The sequence below is a fragment of the Myotis yumanensis genome, unplaced genomic scaffold, assembly GCF_028538775.1.
Source record: "Myotis yumanensis isolate MYYU_CA2020_CCGP unplaced genomic scaffold, mMyoYum1.0.hap1 SCAF_10, whole genome shotgun sequence".
In the NCBI taxonomy this organism is placed as follows: domain Eukaryota; kingdom Metazoa; phylum Chordata; class Mammalia; order Chiroptera; family Vespertilionidae; genus Myotis; species Myotis yumanensis.
The window spans coordinates 40,841,900-40,868,736 of NW_027223761.1; the positions used below are offsets into that span (position 1 = coordinate 40,841,900).

Below are 26,837 nucleotides of genomic sequence, written 5' to 3' on the forward strand. Positions count from 1 at the left end.
GCAGGTGGAAACAGGACACTTTTCAGGTGAGACCTTCTGATCTGGAGATTTCTGAGAGTTGCACTTACTGGAAGAGAGGAAATCAAGGAGTGAGAGACACAGCAGATGATGTCTTCTCAGTTGGAAATGGATGCATTCATGAAATCACTGTTTGGGGGGAAATGCAGGCAAACATCCTTTCTTTACATTTTAGGCTCATCTGGCCACACCGGCTGGGCTACTATTTCCCTCTGTTGAATGGAAGAAGAAAGACATTTGAAAAATACGTCAAAAATATCAATTAGTTACAAGGAAAATATTTCAATGGTATTTTTCACAAGTTTAACGTCTTATAAGCATAATTGAATGGGAATGTTTTAGCTATAGTCGTTAAAAGGACACCAGGAATTTGAATTATCAGTAGCTCTTGGAAGTATTTATTTAAATACATTCTTGAAAATGTTGTTTAATTCAGATGTGTCCCTGATTAATGAGAGCATCTCCCAGAGTTAGTTTGAGTTATGTGTGTCACCAAGGGAGTAGAAGAGGGAGGGGGAGGGACAGTGGGATATGGAGGAAATGATTGCCCTTGTACATCAGCTTTTCGTTGTCAGAGTTGCTGCAAAAACAGCAACTAAGAAACCATATGTTTCTGCAAAGGCACAAAGCTGTTCATCCTTTTTAAAAACATGTGAATTCTTCCCTCAATATTCTATAGGTACACTAACATGCAGCCTATGGAAGGGCATTGTTCCAGATACAGACTTTCACAGTCATAGGCTCTCAAAATGTTCATTATTCACATAGACACACTCATGACCCTCCACACCAGCCTTATACAGGATCCCGTTCATACTCTTACAACACTTGCCGACAGCTCTCTATCTCTTGCCATCTTACTCTCATTATACAAATATGTACACACACTGCCTCCTGACCTATATACTCTTGAACATGCACACACCCTATCCCTGCTCATTCCACACTGACGTATACTTACCATTTATGTATGCATAACACTCAGGTTACACATAGGTTCATGCACTCACACAACACTTCCACCTGCATGTTTGTAGACTTCACTTGCTCACAGTTGTGAAGTCACTCATCCACATTTAGGCACTTTCCCCCCATCGTATATTGCCTTTACTTACAGTTTCTCTTATACATATTACATGCTCAATTCCTAGAGGCTAACTCACAATCATTTCCCTTTGGAAGTGATTATATATTTTATTCTTCTCTCATTCAAATGTTTTTGAACCCCTTTCATGTTTATTTCCTCATTATAGATGGCAATAGAGTGGCTAGAGGCTTTTCACCTGGCAGACATGCTTCAGGCTTGTGAGACACCCTCTTTTGGAAGAGGAGTCCCAGAAATACATACCACTATTTCCCCCTTCTCTTTCCTCTCCCACCTCTAACAACGCAAGGCCACAGCATGATCTCAGATTCCTTTTGTTGGGGCTGGAGGAGGAGGGGGACCTGGGAGCCCTTGGCATCTGAAGGCCACAGAGATGCCATGTGATGCAGCGCTAGCACTCCAGGACACCTTTCTGGATTTTCCCTGGCAGTACAGAACTCAGGTCTTCCTGTGGGTCCCAGAAAGTCAGTGGCCCCTTCTCTGTGTGATGCAGTGCATCTCTCTTCTGGTCCTGGAGCTCAGTCTGTGCATGCCTCTCTCCCATCCAGAATCGATTCCTTAGGATCCAGGACTGACTGACCTTGTTTGTTTCTTGTCTCTCCCACCTGGCTACAATTCCCTTTTTTTAAACAGAGTCTCATAGTGTGGTCAGAGAAAACAGAAGAGAACTGAGCTAATGTAAAGGGAATATAAAGAGAAGGGAGAAGGAAGTAGTCTTCAATAAAAGCAGGGTTCTGTGAAGAGCAAGGCCAGAGCCATTCTGGGTATAAAAACCTAAGCTTTAGAATTTATGGCAAAAAGGCTACCTAGACCAATAACTTTGTTTGGATGCATATGAAGAAAAAAACACAGTGATAAAAAATACATTATTGAGAACATGCTATTTTCTAGACATTCTGCAAGGACCTCTGTAGCCAGTCACTCATTAATCCTTGCTAGGTGTGGACACTGAAGTGAGCTTGCCTCCTGGTGTATGGCAAGTCGGTGATAAAAATATCAATTTAAAAAAGAACTTTAAGATTTTCTGATATCTTGCTGAGATCTTTGAGACATCATTAAGGTGTTGGAGAAGTTGAAAAGGAAAATACAAGTACACATTTTTTCAATGGAGATATCTTAGGTGCCCTTGAACAAAGGGAATGCTAAAGTCAGATAAATGTGGATAAAATGACACAAAAAGTAACTGTCTCCAAAGCTGGAATATACTGATATATATATTGGAATCCATAACCTTTCCTTTAACTGAAGTCACATGGGAACCAGAGTGATTTAGGGGCATGAGCCCCGGGCTGGGGATCCAGAGGCCTGGAATTTAACCCTGGCTCTGACAGGCTCTGGTGTATGAGCTTGGGAAAATTGGTTCTCCTTTCAGAGGCCTCTTCTTTATAAGTAATTGATTTCTTTACGGACATATTTTAAGATCCTTTATGTCTCTGGTGTTTTATCTCAGTTTTTAATATTTGGTCAAGCAAAGAATGCCTAAGAAGATTTGCAAAGGATGCTGAAAGAAGGCAAAATAAGGTAGTCATGGGATTGGAGGGGTATATAGAGAAGCTCCTCTAAAGACCACAGTAAAAGAAACGTTTAGGTACTTATGGTTCATGTAAAGTTTATGACTAGCTGATTTATTCTACTCTTTTAATTTCCTTGGGGACTTGTACATATTTTATCTCAAAATTTATAAGGCAAGAGCAGTTTGACCTCATGACCTGGCTCAGCTGTTAGTTTGAGTCACGGAATAATAGGTTGTGACCACCTTGCTCCTGGATTTCTGAACCTCCCTGATCTTGCAACAATGTTAATAAATCATAGAAACTCTGATCCAAAGGAATTGACTCTGGAAAGTGAGCTAGCCAGATAAATAGTTACAAAATCAGTTAGTGGCAATTTGCAAACAATAACCCCAAAACAAAGGACCTTTCCACCTGCTCTGATCACTCTAAGATGTTGCTATAAAATAACCCCCATCAAGTCTCTCCCTCATCCTTCCTACCCTTGTCCCAATTTAACCCTTTCTTGGACCAGACTTCAGGAGAGTCAGCTAGCTCACCGTGGCAGGGTTCAGGACTTACCAGGAGAAAGTCAGATGAGAGATAGCACAGAACAGCCCATCCTTCTCTCTGTCTCTTAAGATGAATCCATGCCTTCCACTTTTATATCGCACTCTAAGCCTCTGGAGAGAGAGGACTGATGCTGACGTTGTGTCTGAAAATGCATCAGGAAGGTTTTAGTCTCTTGAGGCCCTTAATGACTTATGAGAATAAAGCATGCACTCTTTTAGCTGACAAATAACTCAGCAATTTGCCAGGCCACTTCAATACCCAGTGCAAGACACCATGTGTCCAGGCACTGTAATGAGAGATTCCAGGGTTACTTAATATTTTGACCAAGCTCACAAATAAGATATAATCATAAAATAAATATTTTTACTTTTCTTTTCCTTTTACATGTATTGAATAAGGCTAGTTATTTATTTACTCCTGTTTAAAAATTGAGCTTCCTGAGATTTCTAATAAATTCAGATAATAAAACATCCTCTGGTAAGTAATTAGAATATCCAAACTTAGGTTGTAAGTTAAACTTTCCAGTGTCCATATTATAGCCTTTGATGTTCTCCCATCCCTCACTTGCTAACCACGGTTTCAGACCTCTCCAGGGAGGAAGGAGAAGGGGAAGTGAAAGCTTCATAATTCATTAGTGCTTCAGTTAGCTGCTATCATGTTTACCAGTATGTTAACTGTTTAATGCTGACTCTTGCATTGAGAACTTTCAGAGATCATTCAAAGAAACATCTCCCCATATTTTACTTTTCCACGTGATTTAAACTTTTAAAAAATCTCGAATCTGTATGGTTGCTTACGACTCCATCCAAAACCCAGATCCCCCTTATAGATTCATGCATTCTTCAGACCAGGCTCGAAGACAACACCATGCCATGTCTTTCTAGCATGTAACCCATCCAGAAATGGTCAGCCTTCCTCTACGGCAATCAATGCCCTAACCAAAACAGCAACAGTCTCCCATCCACTCCTGCCATCAGAACAGCAAGGAAACTTTTATCTCTCCATTTAGATTTCCAGGCAAGAGTCTGTTGTGACTCTCTCTCCCCAAATTTCAGGGACATATGTTTCCTGAGTAGAATCCTTAAGGTCCCTCTCTCCTGACTCAAGGTAAAGTGAAATGTACCACCCTTCCCTTTCTCTTGAGTGTGGGGTGGGCGACTTAGTTCTTTCAAAGGGATCTCTTTAGAGATCTTTATTTAAATTCTCTAATTCATAATTCAGTTGAACATTTAAAAAGGCAGAATTTCACAATCTCAGCACGATTAACATTTTGGGCTAAATGATCTTTAGTTGTGATGTGATGTTCCGTGCATTATAGGATGTTTACCAACACCCCTGGTCTTTACCTAGTAGGTGCTCCACCCCAGTTATGACAACCAAAAACCAAAAATGCCTCCAGACATTACCAAATGTCCCCTGAGGGACAAAAGCACTCCCGGTTGAGAACTACTAAATTCAGAGGAGGAGTTTACAAATCAGCCATCTGGTTCTCTAAAAACTTATTGAAAATTTCCTAGTGGTTGCCCATTAAGACTACAGCATCCATTGTCTTCATGTATTAGCCATTGTGAAATATGAAGAATCCACTTTAAAATTGTGTTCCATGTACAAGTATAATCCAAACTCCTAGCAGATTGGCATTTCTCTTCTCAAGAGGCCATTTTTTCCTGAGCTGCAATTATGCAATTTGGGATTTGCCTGTTCTCTGTTCTAGAACCATTCCTTTTGCAAGATTTGCAGCTGCTGAATATGTATAAGACCTTACCCCCCCCCCCGCCCCCCGCCTTTCCAATGGTCTCTCTTTGCTCCAAGCCTCAGAATATTTATTCCTGTCTTTCTGGACCTCCTGCAGATTCTCAAACAAACACTCTATTTCATGACTTTGTGCTTCTGTGATTTTGTCTACATCATTTTTGTGTGTGGAGAATTATGCCTTTTAAAACTCTTTCTTATGATTTAACTTGTATGTAGAATCTAAAGGACAGAATAGACAAACAAAATAGAAACAGACTCATTGATACAGAGAGAGAACAGACTGATGGTTGCCCGAAGGGAAAGTGGTTGGGGACTAGGTGAAAAAGGTGAAAGGATTAAGAATGGGAAGTTACAAAATACTAGTCACTGGGGGAGAGGAGAATGTAAAGTATAGAGTAGGGAATATAGTCAATAATATTGTAATAACTATATATGGTAGCAAGTAGGTACTTCAAATGATGAAAACATTGTGTAAAGTATATGATTGTCTAACCACTAAATTGTACATATGAAATTAATACAAAATAACATTGCATGTAAACTATAATTGAAGAAATTAATTTAAAAAACACACTCTTTCTGGTGAATCCTGGTATAATATTCATTATGAGCTTCCTCTGCTATGTACTAGTAATTCTTCCCTAATTACTTGAGCTTTGTTGTGAGACTCTGGGTCCTTGATATTTCCCCATTACAGAATTTATAAAATACAATGCCCTGAATGACTGAGACTTACACCTCTGAGATGGGAAGACCTGAGGACTTCTCTGGCTTGTCCTACGGTCTTTAGGAGATTATGGGAAGACTGTTTCCTGGAGTGTTGAAAAGCTGGACCCAACTAATGCCACTGGAATTAACCACTGGTTGTTGGGTGAGTAAGTTTTACTGGGTAACACTGACAGCAACAGAAAGCAAGTCCTCCTTCCTGCCTCAGCTTCCTAGGGCCTCCTGCCACTCTGCCCTTTTTGCAGATTGTTGGAGGTCTTTGGCAATGGAGAAATACAGTTTTCAGAGGCCCAGCTCCAGTATCACAATTAATAATATAAAAGGTAGGATTGAGACCAAGAGAAGATAATATAATAACCAACACAATGAAACAATGAACATAATCCTGGGAATTCTTTACACGATATCAAAAGAGCTAAAAAACTGATTATCAGATGCTAATAGATATTTGCAACAGCAGAAAGCCACCACCACCTCTAGGCTGGAGAGCCAAAGGCTATGTTGCTGGAGCTAGATCCAAGGTGATCTCAACCAGCAGAAGCTGGGACCATGGATGAGATGCAAACCATGCCAGAGACCATGCTTTAGGTGGGAAAGTGGAGAGAGTGACATACCCTCTGTCTGCCAATGCTTCCCAACAGCTGACCCTATCTGGAAGTCCACTGACTGGAGACTGGGATATTCTTCAAGAACTACTTTGGCTCCTGTGATATGCAGAATAGTTGCAGAAGAGTAGGAGTGGATCCTATTCAGGCATACTCTTGGTACAGAATGGAAGTATATTTCATCCACTCACCTCAGCCTTCATGCATCACTAGCACTGTAAAATAAGTAATCTCCCATGGGCTTTGATCTTCATAGTCAGCACCATGTAAGGTGTAACTCACTGTAGTCTATGAAAGATGAGAATGAGAGTCATTGAACTTGATTTCTGAGGAGTAAAAATCTTGTTGTGTAAAATGATTTCTCACACAATGAGATAGCCAGATTTTGGGGGGAACTTCTTCAAGATTGTCACACAATCAAAAACTACCTTTATTCCTAGAACCTTAGCCACTTAAGAAGAATTGATGACTCTCTTTTAGTAACATTGTTCATTTCTGCCATGAAAGCACTGATCACACTCTATTATATGTTGACTCTGCATGGTCTGTAGCTTCCAATGGAGAGACAATAGTCTGGGGGAAGAACCAGATGGCCCTAGGATGGGACACAGGTATTGACATGAGTGCCTTTGTCTTAATCATAAGCAGTTAGCTTTGGGAAAAAAACAAGATGCAGCTGAGAAGTTTGATTCTTGTCTTTAACCATAGGATAAGATATCAATTATGACAAATACATGAAATGCATCCCATAACTTGTACTGAGTTCATACAAAAGATGTTCAGGGTTGTTTTAAACTAGGCCTTGAGATAATTTGCATTAGGTTGAATTTCATTGCAGTTTTGAACATACTTTGTGCTTTTAGAAGAATGGTTTATGTCCTGCTCCACCTGTTTGTTTGTGGGGTTTTTTTCTTCACAAAAATTAACTAAATTTAGTGTGGTGATCACATTATAAAGTGTATAAATGTTGAATCACTATCTTTTACACCTGAAAGTAGGGTAATATTTTATGCCAACTATATTTATATAACAAATTTTTAACATATCCCAACATTTTATCATGAACATTTTTAAACACACAGAAAATTGATGAGAATTTTACAATAAACACCAGTATACCCACAACTTACAGGCTATTAATGATTCTTATTATGCTATCTTTAGCATATATCTACCCATGTGTTCATCCCTCTCATCCATCCATCAATCCATTTATTTTATCAATGTGTTTCAAAATTAATTTACAACATCAATACACTTTCTATTAAATATTCAGCATTCATATAATTAATTGAAGTTTAATTCTTCATATTGTTATTTTATTTCTTTCAAACATATAATGTACAGATTGTTCATGCACATTAGGTAAGTTCATACTAAAGCATTGGCTTTGTTGTGAAATAAGTTTATGCCATATTTCTGAGTAGCCTCTGGAGGCATATTTGCCTCTAGAGGGTGTCTGGACTGTTGAGTGGCTCTGTTTTTTAATATTTATCTTCCTTCCAAGAATAAGTGCTGGGCCAGACTGGTGTGTCTCAGTGGTTGAACGTCCATCTATGAACCTCGAGGTGGTGGTTCCATTCCCGGTTAGGGCACATGCCTGGGTTGTGGGCTTGACCCTAGGCCAGTGATGGCGAACCTATGACACGCGTGTCAGAGGTGACATGCGAACTCATTTTTTGGGTTGATTTTTCTTTGTTAAATGGCATTTAAACATATAAAATAAATATCAAAAATATAAGTCTTTGCTTTACTATGGTTGCGAATATCAAAAAATTTCTATATGTGACACGGCACCAGAGTTAAGTTAGGGTTTTTCAAAATGCTGACATGCCGAGCTCAAAAGGTTCACCATCACTGCCCTAGGCAGTGGATCAATGATTCTCTTTTATCATTAATGTTTCTATTTCCCTCTCCCTCTCCCTTACTCTCTGAAATCAATAAAAATATATTTAAAAAAAGAATAGGTGCTGGGTTTACTTATGTATGTATGTATGTATTTTAATTGTTTTCAAAGAGAGGACAGGAGAGGGAGAAAGAGATAGAAACATCAATGATGAGAGAGAATCATTGATTGGCTGCCTCCTGCACGCTCCCTACTGCACATCGAGCCTGCAACCCGGGCATGTGCCCTTGACTGGAATCAAACCCAGGACTCTTCTGTCCGCAGGCCGAACTCTATCCACTGAGCCAAACCGGCTAGGACTAGATGCTGGGTCATTATTCCTCTGTGTAACATCAGTGCTGAGAGTAATACTTGAAGTGCAATCATGCTCAAAAATGTGTTTTTCTTCTATTCTTTTGTTTGGTCTTAGTTGAACTGAACTAAGTTTGTAAAATTTATGAGTGGAGTAGTAAAAAGAATGCTTGCAGAAGAAGCATGTTACATAGAGGCTAACATGCATTTTTACCAAAAAAATACAATGGATTTAAATTCCATATATGAATCTATGAGGAGATGTAAGGATATGAATTTGTGGACATTTTGTTGATTTATTAATGAGAATATGGGCATGTGTTTAAAAATATACTTTTGGATATGTGAGCATGGGAGTATAGTTGAAACATACCTGATTCTTTTTTCAGATATATGGATGAATCTTTAACTATTTCTAAAATTATCTCTATAACGTAGATCAGTGTCTCTCATCAATATAACGATGTACAGATTATAGTATGTGTTTGATGTATCAAGATATGTGATTAGTGACTTAGCTATTGGGCAGTTGTATGGGCTTATTTACATTTATCTGATTGTATGTATATGGATCTGAAAGAGCCAATGCTAGCAAAAAAATAAATAGCTGAATATGTCTAAAGGAGTATCTTTGGGGTTGTCAGAATGTCAATGAGGAGGTATGTTTATGTGCATAGAAGCGTTTGCATTCCCTGATCAAGGGAGGCTTAACACAGTAATGAATATAGATGATGGCATCAGGGATTAATCGAACCAAGAAAGGTATTCTTCTAGGACCAATTCTCCTATGGCCCAACAGTACTGATTGATTCCACCCTCGCCATTATTTCCACTCTCCTCCTCCAATCACAAACAAATCCTAGGGACTCTTGGAGTATTCATAAATTCATGAGTTCTTCAGTGAGTAAGCTGATGCCACTCTACCTGGTGGACCCACAGTGCAGTACATCCAACTACAGGGAAAAGAACTTCTGCCACCCAGTGAGTGCCCTTCCCTCAGATTGCCCACTGGGGCCTCTTACCTAAAACTATCCCAAACTTAAAAACTCTTATTTTGCAGCCTGACCCTCAAATTTCTCCTCCAAACATGAGACAAATCTGTTTCTTCCAAAGCCCATGATTACAGACACTGATGCCCATCTGAATCAAAATTCTAATACCAAATCATATAACCTTATGAAAGGGCTGATTCATTAGATCTAGATTTTGTTTTGAAGGTATTTAGATTTCCCCCTAAAAAATACCCTCACTTATCTAAGTCTTGGGTGTGCAGCTAGAGAAAAAAAACACAGAACCAAATGAACTGAAGTCATTCAACAATGTGATCTTCAATTTGAACTGCATTTTCAGTAGTGAGTAGATCATGGGAATATAATTGGTGGAATATTACTGTGGGTCTGTTAATACTGTGCATTTTTGGCAGTGTGTGTGTATGTTTATGTGTATGTTTATAAGTATGAGTGCAAATTGCTATAACCAAAGATAACTGAAACACAGTGTATAACGCTGATGAGTAAGGATTACTCTTCTGAAGTTCTGTGGTTGTGCTAGTATTATGTGTGACCACGGAAGAGCACAATAATTTCTCTCTGTTTGATGTGAGATAAGACCTGTACAAACCTGAGTGTGTATATTTGCTAGTACCTTTGTGTGACCATTTGTGTGTGTGCATGCTCATGTACATGCTGTGTAAAAGAAGGGCATTGTTTGTGTTTGTGTCCATCATATTAATGTTTCATCCTAGAATTAGTTACATTTAGGAAGCCTTAACTGACACCCCCACAGTCAAAGCAAATAAAAAATGCTGAAGGATGTTCTCTTTGGGGGAAGAAGTTTTCAAGTTGCTTTCCATACTGAGGGAAATCTGGAGCATGGATGAAGTATGACCTTCTGGAATACTTAAATTTGCACATCAGGGATTAAGGCTAGTGGGGGTAAATTTATCTTGTAGGAGAGTCCTTAGTATCTGCTGATGCTCTGAGTGCCTGACATTTCTTCAGAACCTAAAGATAATCTTAGAGTGAAGATTATAAAAAAAAGTAGATCTGGATAGGCTGGATGTAAGAAGATTCTTGGAACATTGCCTTTAAACCTGGCTTGGGAGGAAGAGAGAGGTTTAGAGGTGGAGTACAGAAAATAAATCCTACTGATTAATGAGTTCATTTGAATTTTCATTTGGAAAGGAGAAAAAAAACAAATGGACAAATTCCTTTCCATGGCTCATACTTTCAGGATTATGAATGATATCTGGGCATTATCCAAGTTTATGTAGCCATCTACTTTCACTGTATTTACTAAGAGAGAATGAAAATCCCAGGAAAAGTTAAAGAAATAAGAGAACCATTATGCTAACTTCCAGAATAGAGCTTTAGCTATGAGATACCTAATACCACGGAAATACAGTTAAAGAGATATTTTGAACGAAGGCTGAGAAAAAGTTCTTTATGATATGGTTTCTAGGTTTGCACAGTTCTAAATATTGCTTACTTTTCCTGGAGTTAATCTGATGCTGTTGAAGGACAACAACAGAGAAATAGGATTCAGTAAAGAAGGTAGAGAAGGAGATGTCAGTGTAGGAGAAAAATGGGAAGAAATGGTGCCTCCCAAGTAAGAAGGCAGTTCTAAAAAGGTGAGTTATCAACAGAGTTAAGTCCGGTAGAAAGGCCAAATGGATGAGTATTGAGAATGTTTATTATTAGACTTAGTAACAAGGTGATCAGTGGTGACCATAGAGAAATTGGTTTCAGTTGGGAAGATGCAACGTGGAAGCCTCACTATAACACACTGAGCAGTGAGGATTTCAAAATAAAATTGGAGAAATGGAAACATAAACAAGCTTCCCTTCCTTCGGATCTGGAGAGACAGTGTTTCAAGAAGCTTGACTAAGAATTGGGTAAGAGTAATAGAATGGCAGCCAGAAAGGGAAGCTTTTGTTTTTATGATGGGATGGTCTTGTACATGCTTTTTGCCTTAAGGGAAAGGGACCTAAAGGGAGAAGCAGATGCATACAATAGACTAATGGAAAAGGTCTTTGAAGAAGAATGCAGGAAATGGAATCCTGAAGGTGGAGTGCTAACCTTGGAGAAGGAGGGGCATCTCTTTCTCAGGAACCAGGGGAAAAGAATGGATAAAGATTTAAATAAGTTTAAAATTTAGGCAGTGGTAAATAATCAGGGTTTTCCCCCCACCAACAAAACGCTTGCTTTGTCGGTTTTATTCAGCTGCATATCCAGTTTGATTATAGAATTTATAAAAGTTGGGGTTTGCTGTGTGAATGTGAAAGAGAAGCAAAGAGGAGATGAAGATACCAGCTCTAGTGGGAGAGTAGGTCAGGAAAAAAATGAGGAAGAAAGTGCTAAAAGACAAACAGACCAGGAAAAAAAAGGAAGAATTATTAAGACCCTGAGAGCAAGTGCATGGGCACAAGAAGGTAAGAGGGCTGGAAGATAGAAGGATGTGGTCAGAATGTTTTAAAAAAATGGAATTTAAGATTCTCGAATGGGGAGCAGTTTTTGGTGTCAACCTATTCAGGGGTAGGCTGATGGGGAAGGATTGGGAGGCTAAGGTGAAATCTGAGTAAAGGTGATTAAAATTGTACAGCTGTAGAAGCTTCATCTACAGCATCCACCAAAGGACTTCCAAAGGTGTGAGTAATGTTTCTCTTTCCCTGTCTATGTGAACCTCTAATCACCCCCACCCCCAATCTCCCAAATGTGGCTTCTGGGGTAAGATGGGTAAGTAAAGGTGAGAATTAGGAGCTTTTTCATCATGTCTCCTAGCTTGTTGCCTTACCATGATATGGGCACTCATTTGATCATCACACCTTCACAGAGTTTCTATTATGGCCTAGACAGGGTACTGGGCACTGGTGATATAGAAATGAGTAGAACCCAGTTGCTATCCTTAAAGAGCTTATAGCTAATAGGGGAAGCAGGAACAATGACAAACACTTTTAATCTCTGACCTTCTGTGTGGGAGACAGGATGTCTGAAAGAAAGTGAAGAACTCCTCAAAACACCCTCTTGGGCTCATTCCTATCTATATTCTCACAGCTGCCTGCCATGTTGGGTCTCAATGGCACCCCATTCCAGCCAGACACACTCCAGCTGACAGGTATTCCTGGGATGCAGACAGACCAAGCATGGGTTGCCCTGGTTTTCTGCATCCTGTACCTGATCTCCATTGCAGGCAACCTCAGCATCCTTGCTCTGGTGGTTCGGGAGCCTGCTCTGCACCAGCCCATGTACTACTTCCTCTCTATGCTCTCTCTCAATGATCTGGGGGTGTCTTTCTCTACACTCCCAACTGTGCTTGCTACCTTCTGCTTCAACTACCGCCATGTTGGTTTTGATGCCTGCTTGGTTCAGATGTTCTTCATCCACACTTTCTCTTTTATGGAATCAGGCATACTGCTGGCAATGAGCTTTGATCGTTTCGTGGCTATTTGTGACCCGCTACATTATGCCACTGTCCTCACCAACAGCTGCATCTTGACTATGGGCCTGGGCATCCTTGCCAAGAGCTTCACTACTCTCTTGCCTTTCCCCTTCCTGGTGAAACGACTTCCCTTCTGCAAGGGCAATGTTTTACATCACTCGTACTGCCTCCATCCAGATCTCATGAAAGTGGCATGTGGAGATGTCCGCGTTAACAACATCTATGGACTCTTTGTGGTCATTTTCACCTATGGCATAGACTCAACTTTCATCCTGCTGTCCTATGCATTGATTCTGAGAGCTGTGTTGGCCATTGCATCCCGGGAGCAGCGGCTCAAGGCACTCAACACCTGCATATCACACATCTGTGCAGTGCTGGCTTTCTATGTGCCCATAATTGCTGTCTCCATGATCCACCGCTTCTGGAAAAGTGCCCCACCAGTTGTTCATGTCATGATGTCCAATGTCTACCTATTTGTACCCCCCATGCTCAACCCCATCATCTACAGTGTGAAGACAAAGGAGATACGCAGAGGGATCCTCAAAGCCTGTTATAAATCCTAGAGCTGAGGAAGGCTGCAGACCCCGAGAGAACTCCTTTGCAGAAAGAACTGGGACTTGTTTGCCAACTTAAGAAATGCTTAAAGCAAGGAGGAGAAGAATCAGAATCTTGACAGTTGTGAATATAGAACCAATAAAGGAACATTTGACTCAATAAAATGACATACATGTGTATTGAATATTTACTATGTGAAAAACCCTGTGCTAGTTGTTAAAAATTTTAGAATGGTGAGTAAGACATATTGTTAAGTAAGAGATAGACATATTAAGGGAAAAACATGAAGAAAGAATAAAGATGCCCTGAAAAAATGTTTGATGTGTGGAAATAATGAAAGCTGTACAGTGCAAATAAGCTTGAACACAAATAACTCTGTTTTCACCCAGAATGAGGGAAATGATAAACACTGGAGACAAACAAAAATTATGTAAGCTCGGTGCTTCATGTGACAGAGAGAGCCCATTTGGTTTGCAGAAAGCAGGATAAATTTTGTTCTGTTTCTGTGAAGGAGTTTTAAAGGATGACAGTGGTTAGAGTACTTTGTACAGGGTAGCAGGAGGAAGGGAAGGTAATAATGTTTGACATAAATACAAGAAAAAATACTTAGGCAAGAAATTATAGAACCTTGCTAGTCCAAGTGTGACCCAATAAACAATAGCCTTTGTTTATCTGGCAGCCTGTTAGAGAAGCAGAATATTAGACCTCATACAAGATCTACTGATTTCAAGTGGCATTGAATAAGACTCCTGGATGATTAAAAATTGAGAGGCACAGTGATTCTCTTTTCTAACACTACTCAGGTAATGCTGATCTTATGTGTAACAATAATAAGACTCATGAGTAACAAGAGTCTGAAAAAGTGGTTCTCAAAGTGTGATTCCCAGACTAGTAATATCAGCATCACTTGGGAAATTGTTATCTATGCATATTCTCAGGCCCTTCCTCAGATATCCTGAACTATAAATTCTAGGGAACGAAGTTCAGCAATTTGTTTAATAACTTCTCCTAGTAACTTAGATATTCATTAAAGGTTGAGAACCTTTAACCTACAATATCGGACTAGAATATTTAGGACAATTTCAAGCAGCTTTGTTTAGACAGAGAGATTTCCATGGCAAAGCTTGGGAAATGAGATCTTGAGAGATTTCCTAAGTCAGATTGTGAATGGTTTGTAAAGCTTGGAGAAACTGACTTCTAGGTATATGCTGTTGGTGGTGAAGGAAAATGCAGACTCATAGCCTATTTTCTCCATGAGTTGGTGCAGATATAGCACAGAAATAGCTAACCCAGAAAATTTGATGAGTCATCTAGCCACACTCCACAGTCACTCTATAATAATGAAAAGTAGAGAGAGTTCTCAAACTGCCTCTTTGAGATATTTCAAAGTTCCATAAAGGGAAGGAAAATAATTACTCATGCCCATCTTCTATTTGCTTCCCTGAATACATTCCACCACCTAATACAAAAGCAAAAGGATTCTCTATCTCTCCTGCCATTCCTTCTCTCAATACCCCCTTACTATACTTGAAACTGAAATAAGGAAGAGGTAAAATGAAATGGGAAGACTAGGTACTTGGGAAAGTAATTATTTGGGGGATCTGAAACTGGGGCCTCCAGAAAAACTTATGTATGGTACAATTACATTAAAAATATCGCTTTTTTCCCCCCATTTGAATCTCTACCCTCTGTATATAAATGCAATCCTCTCTACAGATCAGATTCCAGTTTGAAGAAATGCTAATCTCCTGTAATCATAAAACTGGTAGATGGCAAAGTTAGAACTCAAATCTACCTCTATGTGACTTTCAGTACTCTGGGATATTTCTCCTGGAAGACATTTCAATCTTGTGCAATTTGGTGGAAGGTTGAGTGGAAATCAAGAAGGGAACAGTAATGATATTGAGTAAAGGCGGCCATGGGTATATCCTCTCTTGATTAAATCCTAGTCCTGGATCTGGGCTTTAAGCTTTGTTCTCTGGGCTCTGACTCTTGCAATTTTCCCACCAGGCTCTAAGCTTTAGGTTCTTCATAGAATATAGATTTTAAGCCCAGAATTCAGAAAAATAAACTCTGGGTTCTGTGCTCAGAGTTCCAGTTTTGAGACTGGGTAATTCCAATTAGAAGGGGATGTTGCTATGGAGTTTGGAGGAATTTGTCTCCATCCTATTCTTCATCATAAGGAAGGAGTTGGAATTTGATTTTCTCTGTGTAGAGAGAGAATTATCTCCAGAGGACATGCTTTTTCTCTCTTTCCTGCTCCCAAGGTGAGATCCAATCCTCTTTTTCCCATCACCAGCACAGCGTCACATTCAGGCAAAACAGGACCCTGGAGGCACTGACCTCTGGGAGCTCTCATTCAAAAATGTAAAGTTTGCCTCTTCTTTCGGCTAGTGCCTGCCAGAGGCCCATTCTGGAGCCCCTGTGAGCTCTTCCAATCCAACTGACACTTCTCAAAGCTTTCTCAGGTGAATTTAAACCAATTTGTGTCTTCTAAGTATATGCACAAAAAGTGTGCTTCTGATTACAATTCTGCTTGTGCCTCTGTGTGGTTTTTTCATTCTCATTCATGTCTCAGTACCTTTGAGTGAATTTCTTTTGATGTATATGTGAGTTTTTGTATCTTAGCTATGATTTATTTAACCTATGATGGAGATAGAAAAATCCCAAAATTTTATTTTCATGCAGGTTTTCTATGAAAAGAATATTATTCATGAAAATTCCCTTGTAGCCTCCAAAACACTTTCAGGCAGGGCTTCCAGGGACTGCTTTAAAGGTGGAAGGCACATGGTGTCTTACATCAGGGACTGAAAACTTGCCTCTGTTTTGGCCACACAGATTCCTAGCCCTGATATTCTCAGTGTCACAGAATAGGAGAGACCTTGACAGTCTGGAACATCAGGCCTGAGGGCAGAAGCAGAGTTGAAAGGGCCTTTAATCTCAATTAAACATTGCTGTCCAGGGGTTTTCAGTCTTTGTTTGAAGATCTCCACTGACCAGAACATGTTATCTCCTGTGCAGGTTTGACTCAGAAAAATCTTCCTTACCTGAGCCCCAGACTATCACCCTGTGATTTCTGTCTATCACCCACTATGTTTTGCACATACCCCATTTCCATCTCTTCTATGGTATCCTTTTCTCAAAGCAAGGTATCATTGGTTCCTTGAGCGCTCTTTTTTTTGTCTCATCACACAAGGAGCCATAATTTTATTAATGATAGAAACAGTACAAATTTCAAACCAAGCTGCCATTACTCTTTAGAAACACCCAAAAAAAGAAAAAAATGTTCTCATTTTTTAGATGGTTACACTGTTAATCCCATAATGGTATTTACATAAACATTATTACTGTTGTTCTTCAGGGTACAGACTGCTTCTGCTCTCAACACATTTGCCTGTGACATTACCAGTTCTATGCCTTTAACTTCCACACCTGTTTCATCAGCCTCTTCCTCTTTACTCTCCTCTTGTTCAGTTGGAGTCTGTGTGTTTTCTGGAATGTTGGAGGCAGCTTCACCTTGAACTTTGACTGTATCATCAGCTGCTACCTGTGCTTGCTGAAATAAATTCTCGAACTTGGCTTCCCCCAACACTATGTAGGTAACTGCAGCTGGGCTCTTGTAGACCTCTGGTTTTGTGAGGACAAAGTGGACAAAGTTCTTAGATGTCTGGATAGTGACCTAGTAACCTCTGTAACCTAGAAGACCTAGTTTGGACATAGCCTTTTGAACCTTCTTTTTACTCAGCTCCATATTGCTTTACTGACTGGTTCTTCATTGATTTCAGCTGTTGCTGGCAGCTGGGCTTGTTGTGTGGTTGCCTGTGTGGAATCTTGTTCCTTGAGCTCTGGTACTGATGCACGACTGTCAGATTCTGTTCTAGACCCTGTCCCAGCCTGGGGCTGTGGCAATTCCTGCTCTATACCAGAGACAGTTTCTAAGGCGTCACTGGGCATTTTGTACAGGGAACGTGGGGGAAGAAAGAGCCTTAACTTCTCTCTTTAAGTGACTTGATACCCTTTGCCTTTGAGTGTTTCTCAGTTGGTTTAACTCTGATCTGGAGTATGGAATCCAGAACTGAATGTTTATGGCTCTGAGCAGTATGTTCACGCTTTTATTAATTTCTGATCTCTTGAGCATGTCTTTGTGTTAGAATCATGAAATATTGGGGAGACAAGAATGAACTAAGGACAAGTCTAACCCTAAACAAGCCCAAACTATAACAATGAGAACAGAGATATAAATATAACTCTAACAAAATAGAAAACATCTGTATAAAATAGTATGAAGTCATAGATGCTGAGAACCTAGCAATTAATGAAACACAGAAGAATGTTTAAACTGCAGGTCAGAAGTAGGGTAGGTAGGCTATCTGCAAAACAAGAAAAAAATACTTAGGGAGTACTTGCAAGTTACTTTTTTTTATCTAAAACTACAGGCTCAGTGCACGAATTTGTGCATGGATGGGGTCTGGCCACCCCAATGGGAGCCCATCAGGCTGGTCCAGTAGTGGGGAGGGACCTTGGGAGGTTGGCTGGTCGGCCCTACCTCCTATCGGGGTGTTGGGGGCCAATCGGGGGCAGGCGTGGCTGTGGGGAGGGCAGCTCCCTCTGTGGTTGGTATGATTCTATTAATTTGACCTTTACTTTCTGAGACTGAACCTGGGTTTTCCTGTCACTCCTTAACTTCATTCATGCACTTTTGATTTGGGCATGGTAACCTCACTCAGACGTTTAGGGCTTCTGTCTTTGAGCTGCTGTGTCTGTTACTGCCTCCTTCCCCTGCCCCTTCCTCCTCCCCCTTCCTCCAGCCAGGTTTACTGAGTCAGTAGGTGACTCAACCTGAATGTTGACTCGCTAATCAAGTCAGTGGGCATTTATTAATTTGGCTCACAACAAAGGTGTTAGGGTCCAATTGGAGGCCGGGCCGGCTGGGGGATGGGTAATCAGGGCCCAGATCAGGCCTGTTGGCTGCCACAGTGCACGTCAGAGCCACTGGTCGTTCTGGTCGTTCTGGTCATTCTGCCATACTGGTCGCTGGGCTTTTATATATAGATACTGTCACTATAGAGTGACTGAAATGTCACCAAATGAGCCAAATGACTGGTTCTCAACTTTGGGTTCACATTGGAAACTTTAAAACATATTGATAATTAGATACCAAATCCAAAGATTCTAATTTAATTGGTGTGGAGTGTAACCTGGGCAGTGGGATTTTAACTTGGTAGGTGATTACTATGTGTTGCCAAGATTGAGAACTACTACTGATCTACATGGCAGAAGCAAGGGACACTAATAAATAAAAGGCACAAGCAAGTATATTTCACTTTTCAGGAAGTTGTTAATCTTGGAATTTTGTAGGGAAATTGAAGAAAGGTGCATGAAGAGAGGGCTGGAAAGTGAATAGTAAGAGAATGCAGTTTCTGGGGCCATCTCACTATTATGTTGTACATGTGTTGTATAGTCATAGCTCTTTGTATTCCCTTAGCTGTATATTCTCCTGTTTCCATTCTAGGAGAGCAGTTTCACTAAATTCTTTAGCCATAGGACCATTTCACATCAACATTGGTTAACTGCAGGATAAAGAATTGATAACAAATCAGTGAATCCTATGTCCAAGTAAGTTGGGCTAAAGAACAATTTGATGATTGGACATAATTCAAATTTTATACTAATTATGACTTTGCCTTCCTATTTCATATTTTTAAAATTTAGTTTACAAATTTAATTTATTATATTTCACTACATGATGTTACATGATACTACATTTTACTGTATTGTATTATATTATATATTATTTTCACCTTCTGGTTGGGGTTTAACTATTTTATTCTGATCTCTTGGCCACTAATTGAGACCTTTATCTCTGTGTCTTTGCTCTCTTCATGGACTCTAGATCAAATCTACTATTTTAAAGCCACTGCCTCTTTATTCAACAGCCTCTCTGAGTTCTGTTTTTAAACACAGAGCTCACTTGTGTATTAGTATAATTTTCAAGAAATGTCCATATCCTTTATCATCCTTATTCATATTTCTCTATTTTTCAACTTTCTAAAACCAATGTCTCACTTTCATTCAAAACATGTGCCCGCCCCCACCCCCCATTCCCAGAGTAAACCCAGAGTGAAGTCGGACACACAGAGACTGCCATTTCTCCAGAGGTTCCTGTTTTCTCAGACTCACATTGGCAGAGCTACAACTCAATTCTTTTTTATGGCTCCCCCTAGATCAGCCTTGGTTTTACTCTCTTCTCCGTAGTGAAACAGAAACATCAGTACAGGAAGAATTTGTGGATCTAAACTATAACCTAGGCTCTGTAGAAATTGATGCTTAGTTTTTTGGTATATTACTTACTATTAATTACTCTTTTTGTCTTAGTGTTTCCCTTAGTTTACAAATGGACACACTGAGTCATGGGAAGGTTAAGTTAGCTGCTCAAGGTCACACTGAGAATAAACTGTAAATTGGGCTTCAAACTAAGGTTTGCCAAAATCCATTGTGGAGCTCTAAAACACTGAATATATGATGTTAATTTTCTCACTTTCATCTTATATCAAAATAAGAGAATAGTGTTATTATTATCTCCACTTTACAAGTTAAAAAAACCCCACAAGCTTGGGTTAGAGTATAAATGAGATGTCCACATTACATATTTAGTAACTGGCTGAGTGTGGATTTTGATCCAGTTCTGATTTATTCCTGTGTTTCTGCTCTTAATTTTTAAGTTAGGCTATCATAAGATTTTTCAGTCTCAAACATTTTCTAGGATTCTTGCTGTTAGGGGAAAGAGGAGATGGGGAGAAAACGTCTGTTATATTTTTACTCAGAATGATGTAAATGACTTCAGCTTTCCCCCACTTCTTTGCACCTCCCTCCTTCACACTTAGAGGTGGACTGCTGAGGCAGAAGACCCTATAGGTGGGAACTAACTTTGTTTTGTTTTTCAAATGACAGCTGAAGACTAATCTCTGCTATTGGTGATATGGGAGCCAAGAACAATGAAAGTTTTGATCTCCTGTCCGTCTTTCTGACTGGAATACCAGGATTGGAGCCCCACCATGGCTGGCTTTCCATCCCCTTCTTCACCATGTATATTGTGGCCATTGTGGGCAACAGCCTAATCATGGCAGCAGTGCAGGCAGATTCTGCCCTACATGACCCCATGTACCTGTTTCTCTCCATGTTGGCTGTGACTGAGGTGGGTGTTTCTGTGTCTACACTGCCCACTGTCATGGGCATTCTTTGGTTTGATGCCCGCCAGGTTGACTTTGATGGCTGCCTGTCTCAGATGTTCTTCATTCACACTTTCTCTTGCATGGAGTCAGGGGTCCTCTTGGCCATGAGTTATGACCGCTTTGTAGCCATCTACAACCCACTGCGTTATACAGCCATACTGACCCTGCCCCGCATCATCTGCATGGGTCTGGGCATTACACTGAAGAGTGTGACACTCATGGCTCCCCTTCCAATCCTTTTGAAGCAACTGCCCTATTGCCACACTAACATCCTCTCCCACTCCTACTGCCTCCACTCAGACCTGATCCAGCTGCCATGTGCTGATACTAAGCTCAATAGCATCCTGGGCTTGGCCATTGTCCTGGCCACTTTTGGGCTGGACTCACTGCTCATTGTGGTCTCTTACATACTGATTCTTTATACAGTGCTGGGCATTGCTTCTGGGGAGGGACGTCGGAAGGCTCTCAACACATGTGTGTCACACATCTGTGCAGTGCTTGTGTACTATGTGCCGATGATTGGTGTGTCTGTGATGCATCGCACTGCTAAACATGCCTCACCCCTGGTCCACACACTCATGTCTAGCATCTACCTCTTTGTGCCTCCTGTGCTCAACCCCATCATCTATAGTGTCAAGACCAAGTCAATCCAACAGGGAATTGCCACCCTGTTTTCCTGCAAGAGAGAGTTGCTTTGAATCACTCCAAGGAGGCAGGGACTTTGAACCAGCTCATAAACTCTGATGGTGGTTCTACTATAGACCAAGCTCTACACCAGGCATTTTGAGGAAGAATAGAAACAAGGTATTCAAAGTGTTGACATAGGTTGAATCTGAATCACATGAGATATCCCTAACTCTTCCCATCTCACATCTTAATCAATGCCCATGTGTCTCTCTCTGTAAGTGCACATATGTATGTCATCTCTAACAGATATAATAAGCTTGAGAACAGAGATCATACAATTCTTTTTCCTCTGGCAAAAAGCCTAGCAAATAGTTAACAATAAAGGTTGATATTTAATTATGTTTGAAATGAAATAATACAAAGTTCTGTTTTGGTGGATTAGGCAGGGATTAAACATCTCTCCCAATAAAAGAAGATCATCCTAAGAACATGCCTTTGATTAAGGTGAGCATATTTTTTGGTTTGCTGCAGATAGTCATGGTTTACACTTATTTTCCTCAGCATCATTATTAATAGCAATCCCTTTTCCACTCAAATTGCCCTTGTTTAAATAATAAATTATATTAGAAAATTACCTATGAGACAACTGCTTTCCTTTTTATGACAGGAACTAGACTATCCCTATGATCCACCATACAATGGTCTCCATCCCCAGAATTTATGTATCAGGAGACTCTGAGAATGAAGAACTGGTGGCCTCAATTTAGGCACAAGATAGAATATGGATGGCCTCACAGGGCCTAGGTTTCAGATCCTAGGTATCTCAGCAAAAGCACCAAATTGTGCTTTAGTAGAGTCTCAGGCCCTATTTTTAGGGCCAAATAGCTCTGATTTCTCTGTGTCTGGATATTTCTGTTTCTCTTCCCCCCTGTCCCTCCAGACTGCATTAATCCTATCATGCCATGTGGCTGGTATATTTTAACCTGTTCCTTTACTCCACTCCTCCCCTAGCTCTGTCAGCATAGTCAAGTTGACATTGCTTGTTTCTGCTTATGGCTATCTATGGTTTTTTGAAGACCTTTGGTCAAATAGGAAATACCTTCTTCACACCTCCTAAACAACACAGGTCTTATGTAGAGTGGACTGATAGGATTTTGTTGGTTGGTCAGTAACTAGATTCAGGTTTTCAGCTTCTCTCACTTCAGGTCTTCTAATGACAATGTACACATTTTTTCTCACCATATTATATTCTTCCCAACCTCACCCAGCTCATCAGGGTTGGCTTTAAATAGTGGCGTATTTTTGTTGTTGTTGTTGTTTGTTTGTTTTTTGACAACAGTGGTTGTCAAATTTGTATGTACTCTCAAAAATAATAAATGGGGGAAAAAACCCTATGTATCTTCTCATGCATTTTCAGGCTGACTTCTATGTTTTTTATCATAAAGTTACATAGTGTTTGAGAATGCATTTTGGGATATATTGTAAATATAGTTAATTTAAAATAAATTGTTATATCACATATTTAAATATTCAATGGAATATAAATACATTAAGCTTTGATACCTGTCAGCATAAATTATAAAATACAAAAACACATTCTTTAACATTCACATATTTTACATTTGTTCCTTTGTTCCTTAAAATTATTTTACTTCCACTGTATAGTTTTCACCATATAATGTATTTTTATGTTGAAACTATTTCAACAATATATCATAATTATTTGCAAAAATATGTATTTATATTTCAACCTGATGGTTAAAAATTGGTAGCCTATAACACATTGTTTAAAAAGTATATTCTGTATTGAGTTACTTTCCAAATACTGATTAGTACATAACAAATACAACACAAGCATAATATAACTTTTGATATACTAAAAGTAAAATTTAATTGGAAACCCATCTCTTAATGGAATGCCTGTTTTTTTTAATCTAAAAAATGAGTATTAATTACTAAATGAATGAGAAACAGTCAGCAACAATTTTTACTGATTTATTTTCTTTCTTTTACATCAATGTATTAACATAAATAAATTTGATAACATAAATAAGATGTTATTGGAATCATTTTATCATAGTCCAGTGCCATTTTTAAATACTTTTGGAATGAAAAGAACCATATAATGATCTCTTAGGACATATTATTTTAATGACCTAATAAATGGTAACTCCATTGGATTACTCTTTATTTTTGTTGAAAACAATAAAATTGATACCATTTCTCACACTAGAGAACATTAACCAGTCATAGGTATCACTCACTTTATCAAACTCTTGCCAATATTTTCAGGATTCCCTTTGTTTGGTTTCTCAGAAAGTTTTACCCATCGTGGTATATCATAGAAATATTTCAGATGCCTTTAAAAACTATGCCTAGCCTTTTTTATTCCTTTCTTATAAATGAAATTTAATTTAGTGGGAGGTAAAATGAGTACATAAGATTGTGTAAATGAAGAAACAAATGATGTAACAGAGACACATTGAAAAAAGGTACATACAGTCTTGAAAAAGCAATTTAAGCAAATAAACTTTATGGTCATTTAATATCTAAATATTAATCCCCCTAAAACTTTGTGCTCAGGCACTTCCAGGTATGTTCTCATTTCCCCAGGAGAGCACATAATTAATTTGAAGACCACTAGATTAGATACCCACTAGTGGCAACTTCTATAAAACCAATGTGACTGTTCTGGAAAAATTCTGATAAAATCTCATTGTCAAATATCAGGGAAATAATTTATTCTGGAGTGGAACCTGAAGACTTGTGCGTAGCTAGGGATGTCTTTCACCAAAGAGTGAATAATTATTTTCTTCACTTATTCAAGTAATATTTTGAGCACCTATTATATCTACAGGATAGATATATACTAATATTTTATACTTAGATGCAACATGTAGAATAAATCTAAAAACTTAACAATAAATGTTCCAGTAATTTCTTGGGCCTTGTCTAATATTTCCTTCTAGGTTTTAACTGTCATGAACAGATGGATAGACCATCTAACTCACAAATCAAAAGCATGAACATACATGAATAAAATGAATATACAATCAAATCTCATTTTTAATAAGATTACATTCACAGTCACTTGTTCTGGGAACATGGTTGCCTAGCAGTAATACTAAGAGTGAAGATAGTTTTTGATAGATTTATTTCATAGTTGTTCAATGATTCAAGACTTAGAAAAATAAAAAATAATAGTTGCATGATTATAAAAATATTATGATAGAACATTATCTAGCAAATCATTATGGCTGTATTCTGACCCTCTCAAAGACTATGACTTTGAGGAATAGTTTCCAAATGAAAAAATCTAGATGTTGCAGCCTTTAAGGTTAAGTTTAAACCTACACTGTCTAACATGGTGACCACCAGCAATATATGGCTATTGAGCCCATGAAATGTGGCTAGTTTTAATTGATATGTACAGTAATAACATCTGACCAGATTTTGAAGACCTAACATGAAAAAAAATGAATGTAGAATATGTTATTTCTAATAGGTTACACATTGAAATGATAACATTATAGTTATATTGGGTTAAAAAACATATACCTTGAAGTTATTTTAACCTGTTTCTCTTTTGTTTTTTAATGTTGCTACTAGGAAATTATAACTAATGCGTGCTTGTATTATATACCTATTGTATAACACTAGGTTATAAGTTAAAATATGAAAACTAACAAAAATTATAGTGAAATAGAGTAATGAATTTGAAATTATCTATCAGTATTTCTCTGACAAACACACACACAAACACATATAGATATATATATAGATATATATTTAGTATATAAGAAAAAGACACAAACTATGGCATTATAATAACTAGAACCTAGCTTCATTTATGTGAACCTAAGTTCACAAAAAGAAAATAAACATTTTTTTCTAGGGAAAGAAAACAATAGAAAAGGTAGAAGAACAAAGGATAAGGACAGATTTCCAGATTGAGTCTTTATTTGGCCATTGGCCCAGCCGGGTGACTCTGTGGTTGAGTGTCAATCTATGAACCTAGAGGTCACAGTTGGATTCCAGGTCAGGGCATATGCCCAGGTTGTGGGCTCAACCTCCAATAGGGGGCATGCAAGAGGCAGCCAATCAATGATTCTCTATCATCATTGATGTTTCTATCTCTCTCTCCATCTCCCTTCCTCTGTGAAATCAATAAAAATATTTTAAAAATATTTTCACCTTGGTTTCTTGGGTCCATGGAGACCAAAGGCTACCAACATTAACTCTCTGAAATTAATAAAAAATAGTTAAACAATGTGGGCATTGTCTGCAGGTAATGATTTGTGACAATAAAATTCAATTGATAGATAACTCTGAACAAGAGATTATTATTGATATGATATGCTCCTTCTAAAAAAAAAAACTGGCATAATCTCAAGATGTATTTTTTTTTCCCTTATGTTTTTTGGGACATTATCAAGCCTGTATCATCCACTGAAAAATAAAAAAGTCTCCTTTGATACATTTTCTTGACTTTTTTGACATTAGATTTCTTGGTCCTAATTTCCCATATTCTGACATTGCATATGCTTTTGATTCTACAATTTATTTAGCTACACCAGCTGATTCATGGTTGTCTAAAGAAACATGCTAACTTCTAGGCTCTGGGTAAAGACATGGAAAGTGGGGGAGGAAGGGTATTAGAAAAGGAAGATATCCCTTCTTCACTTATTCTCTGCTTTTACCTCTTAATCTTCCCTCCCTCTATGCTTCAATGGAAACCCTTCGTATTTTTATTCAAATCTAAGTTAGCCCTAATATTGGCCACCTAGGCCCCATGAATTAAGTAATGAGGAGCTGTGACCAATGTTATGGCTGCCTTTCAAACTGATATTTCTGAGAGAGCTTACCTGGTTTAAACAAAATAATCTTTATAGTCAATAAGGTCGTATCCCTTTACAAGAGTATTTTCTAATACAAAATCCATGGTGCTAAGGGGAACCTGCCCCTAGAAATTAAGTCTCATTAAGGACATTGAGATATATATTTTTAACAATCTGCTTTGGTCTGAAAATTGAGTTTCTATTCCTACAAATATGACTGTACACCTATTTAAAATTCTAAATACTAAGGACTTCTAGCAAGGCAGGAATCTTGTTCTAGCTATGGGGGATCTAAACACCCTGCCCTGATTTAGACTCTGCATGTAGTCATTAGGTCTGCCGAAATCATGATGTGTGTTGTTGATTAGGCAAACCTGAATAGCTAAGAAACTTGCTGTGTATCCATTCTCCTTCAAAGATTTTCCAGTCTTTCACAAGAGAAAGTCAAAGCACACAGCCAGTAGGTCCCCCTCAGGGCCATGGAGCTAGTGTTAACCTGACCACTTAAGTAAGTTAAGAGAACAGGTAGTGGGAGCAACAACGAAGTGTTTCCTTCTTACTTATTTAACCAACCCCTTGGGAAAAAAAGAATATCCAGAAGGAAAAACACACACAACTTAAACAGATATATACTCAATTGATGAAGCTCATCCCGCTGGCATAGCTGATAAACTGTGCT

General features: G+C 38.8%; 2 protein-coding genes and 1 pseudogene across 2 annotated transcripts; 2 read left to right on the plus strand and 1 right to left on the minus strand.

The window, feature by feature from the left end:
- The first annotated feature begins 12,530 nt into the window (after positions 1 to 12,530).
- On the plus strand, positions 12,531 to 13,469 carry LOC139018108 (olfactory receptor 51I1). The gene has a single exon (XM_070426749.1). It carries the CDS (start codon positions 12,531 to 12,533, stop codon positions 13,467 to 13,469), a length of 939 nt encoding a protein of 312 aa, XP_070282850.1.
- Positions 13,470 to 16,765: 3,296 nt separating this feature from the next.
- On the minus strand, positions 16,766 to 17,415 carry LOC139018111 (nascent polypeptide-associated complex subunit alpha pseudogene; annotated as a pseudogene).
- A 3,025-nt stretch (positions 17,416 to 20,440) lies between these two features.
- LOC139018110 (olfactory receptor 51I2-like) lies at positions 20,441 to 21,391 on the plus strand. The gene has a single exon (XM_070426751.1). The coding sequence runs from the start codon at positions 20,441 to 20,443 to the stop codon at positions 21,389 to 21,391; it is 951 nt and encodes a 316-aa protein (XP_070282852.1).
- Positions 21,392 to 26,837: the final 5,446 nt, after the last annotated feature.

What these genes read in the sequence shown, in the direction of transcription:
- LOC139018108 (XM_070426749.1), top strand. Translation starts at nt 12,531, where the DNA reads ATGTTGGGTCTCAATGGCACCCCATTCCAGCCAGACACACTCCAGCTG.
- LOC139018110 (XM_070426751.1), top strand. Translation starts at nt 20,441, where the DNA reads ATGGGAGCCAAGAACAATGAAAGTTTTGATCTCCTGTCCGTCTTTCTG.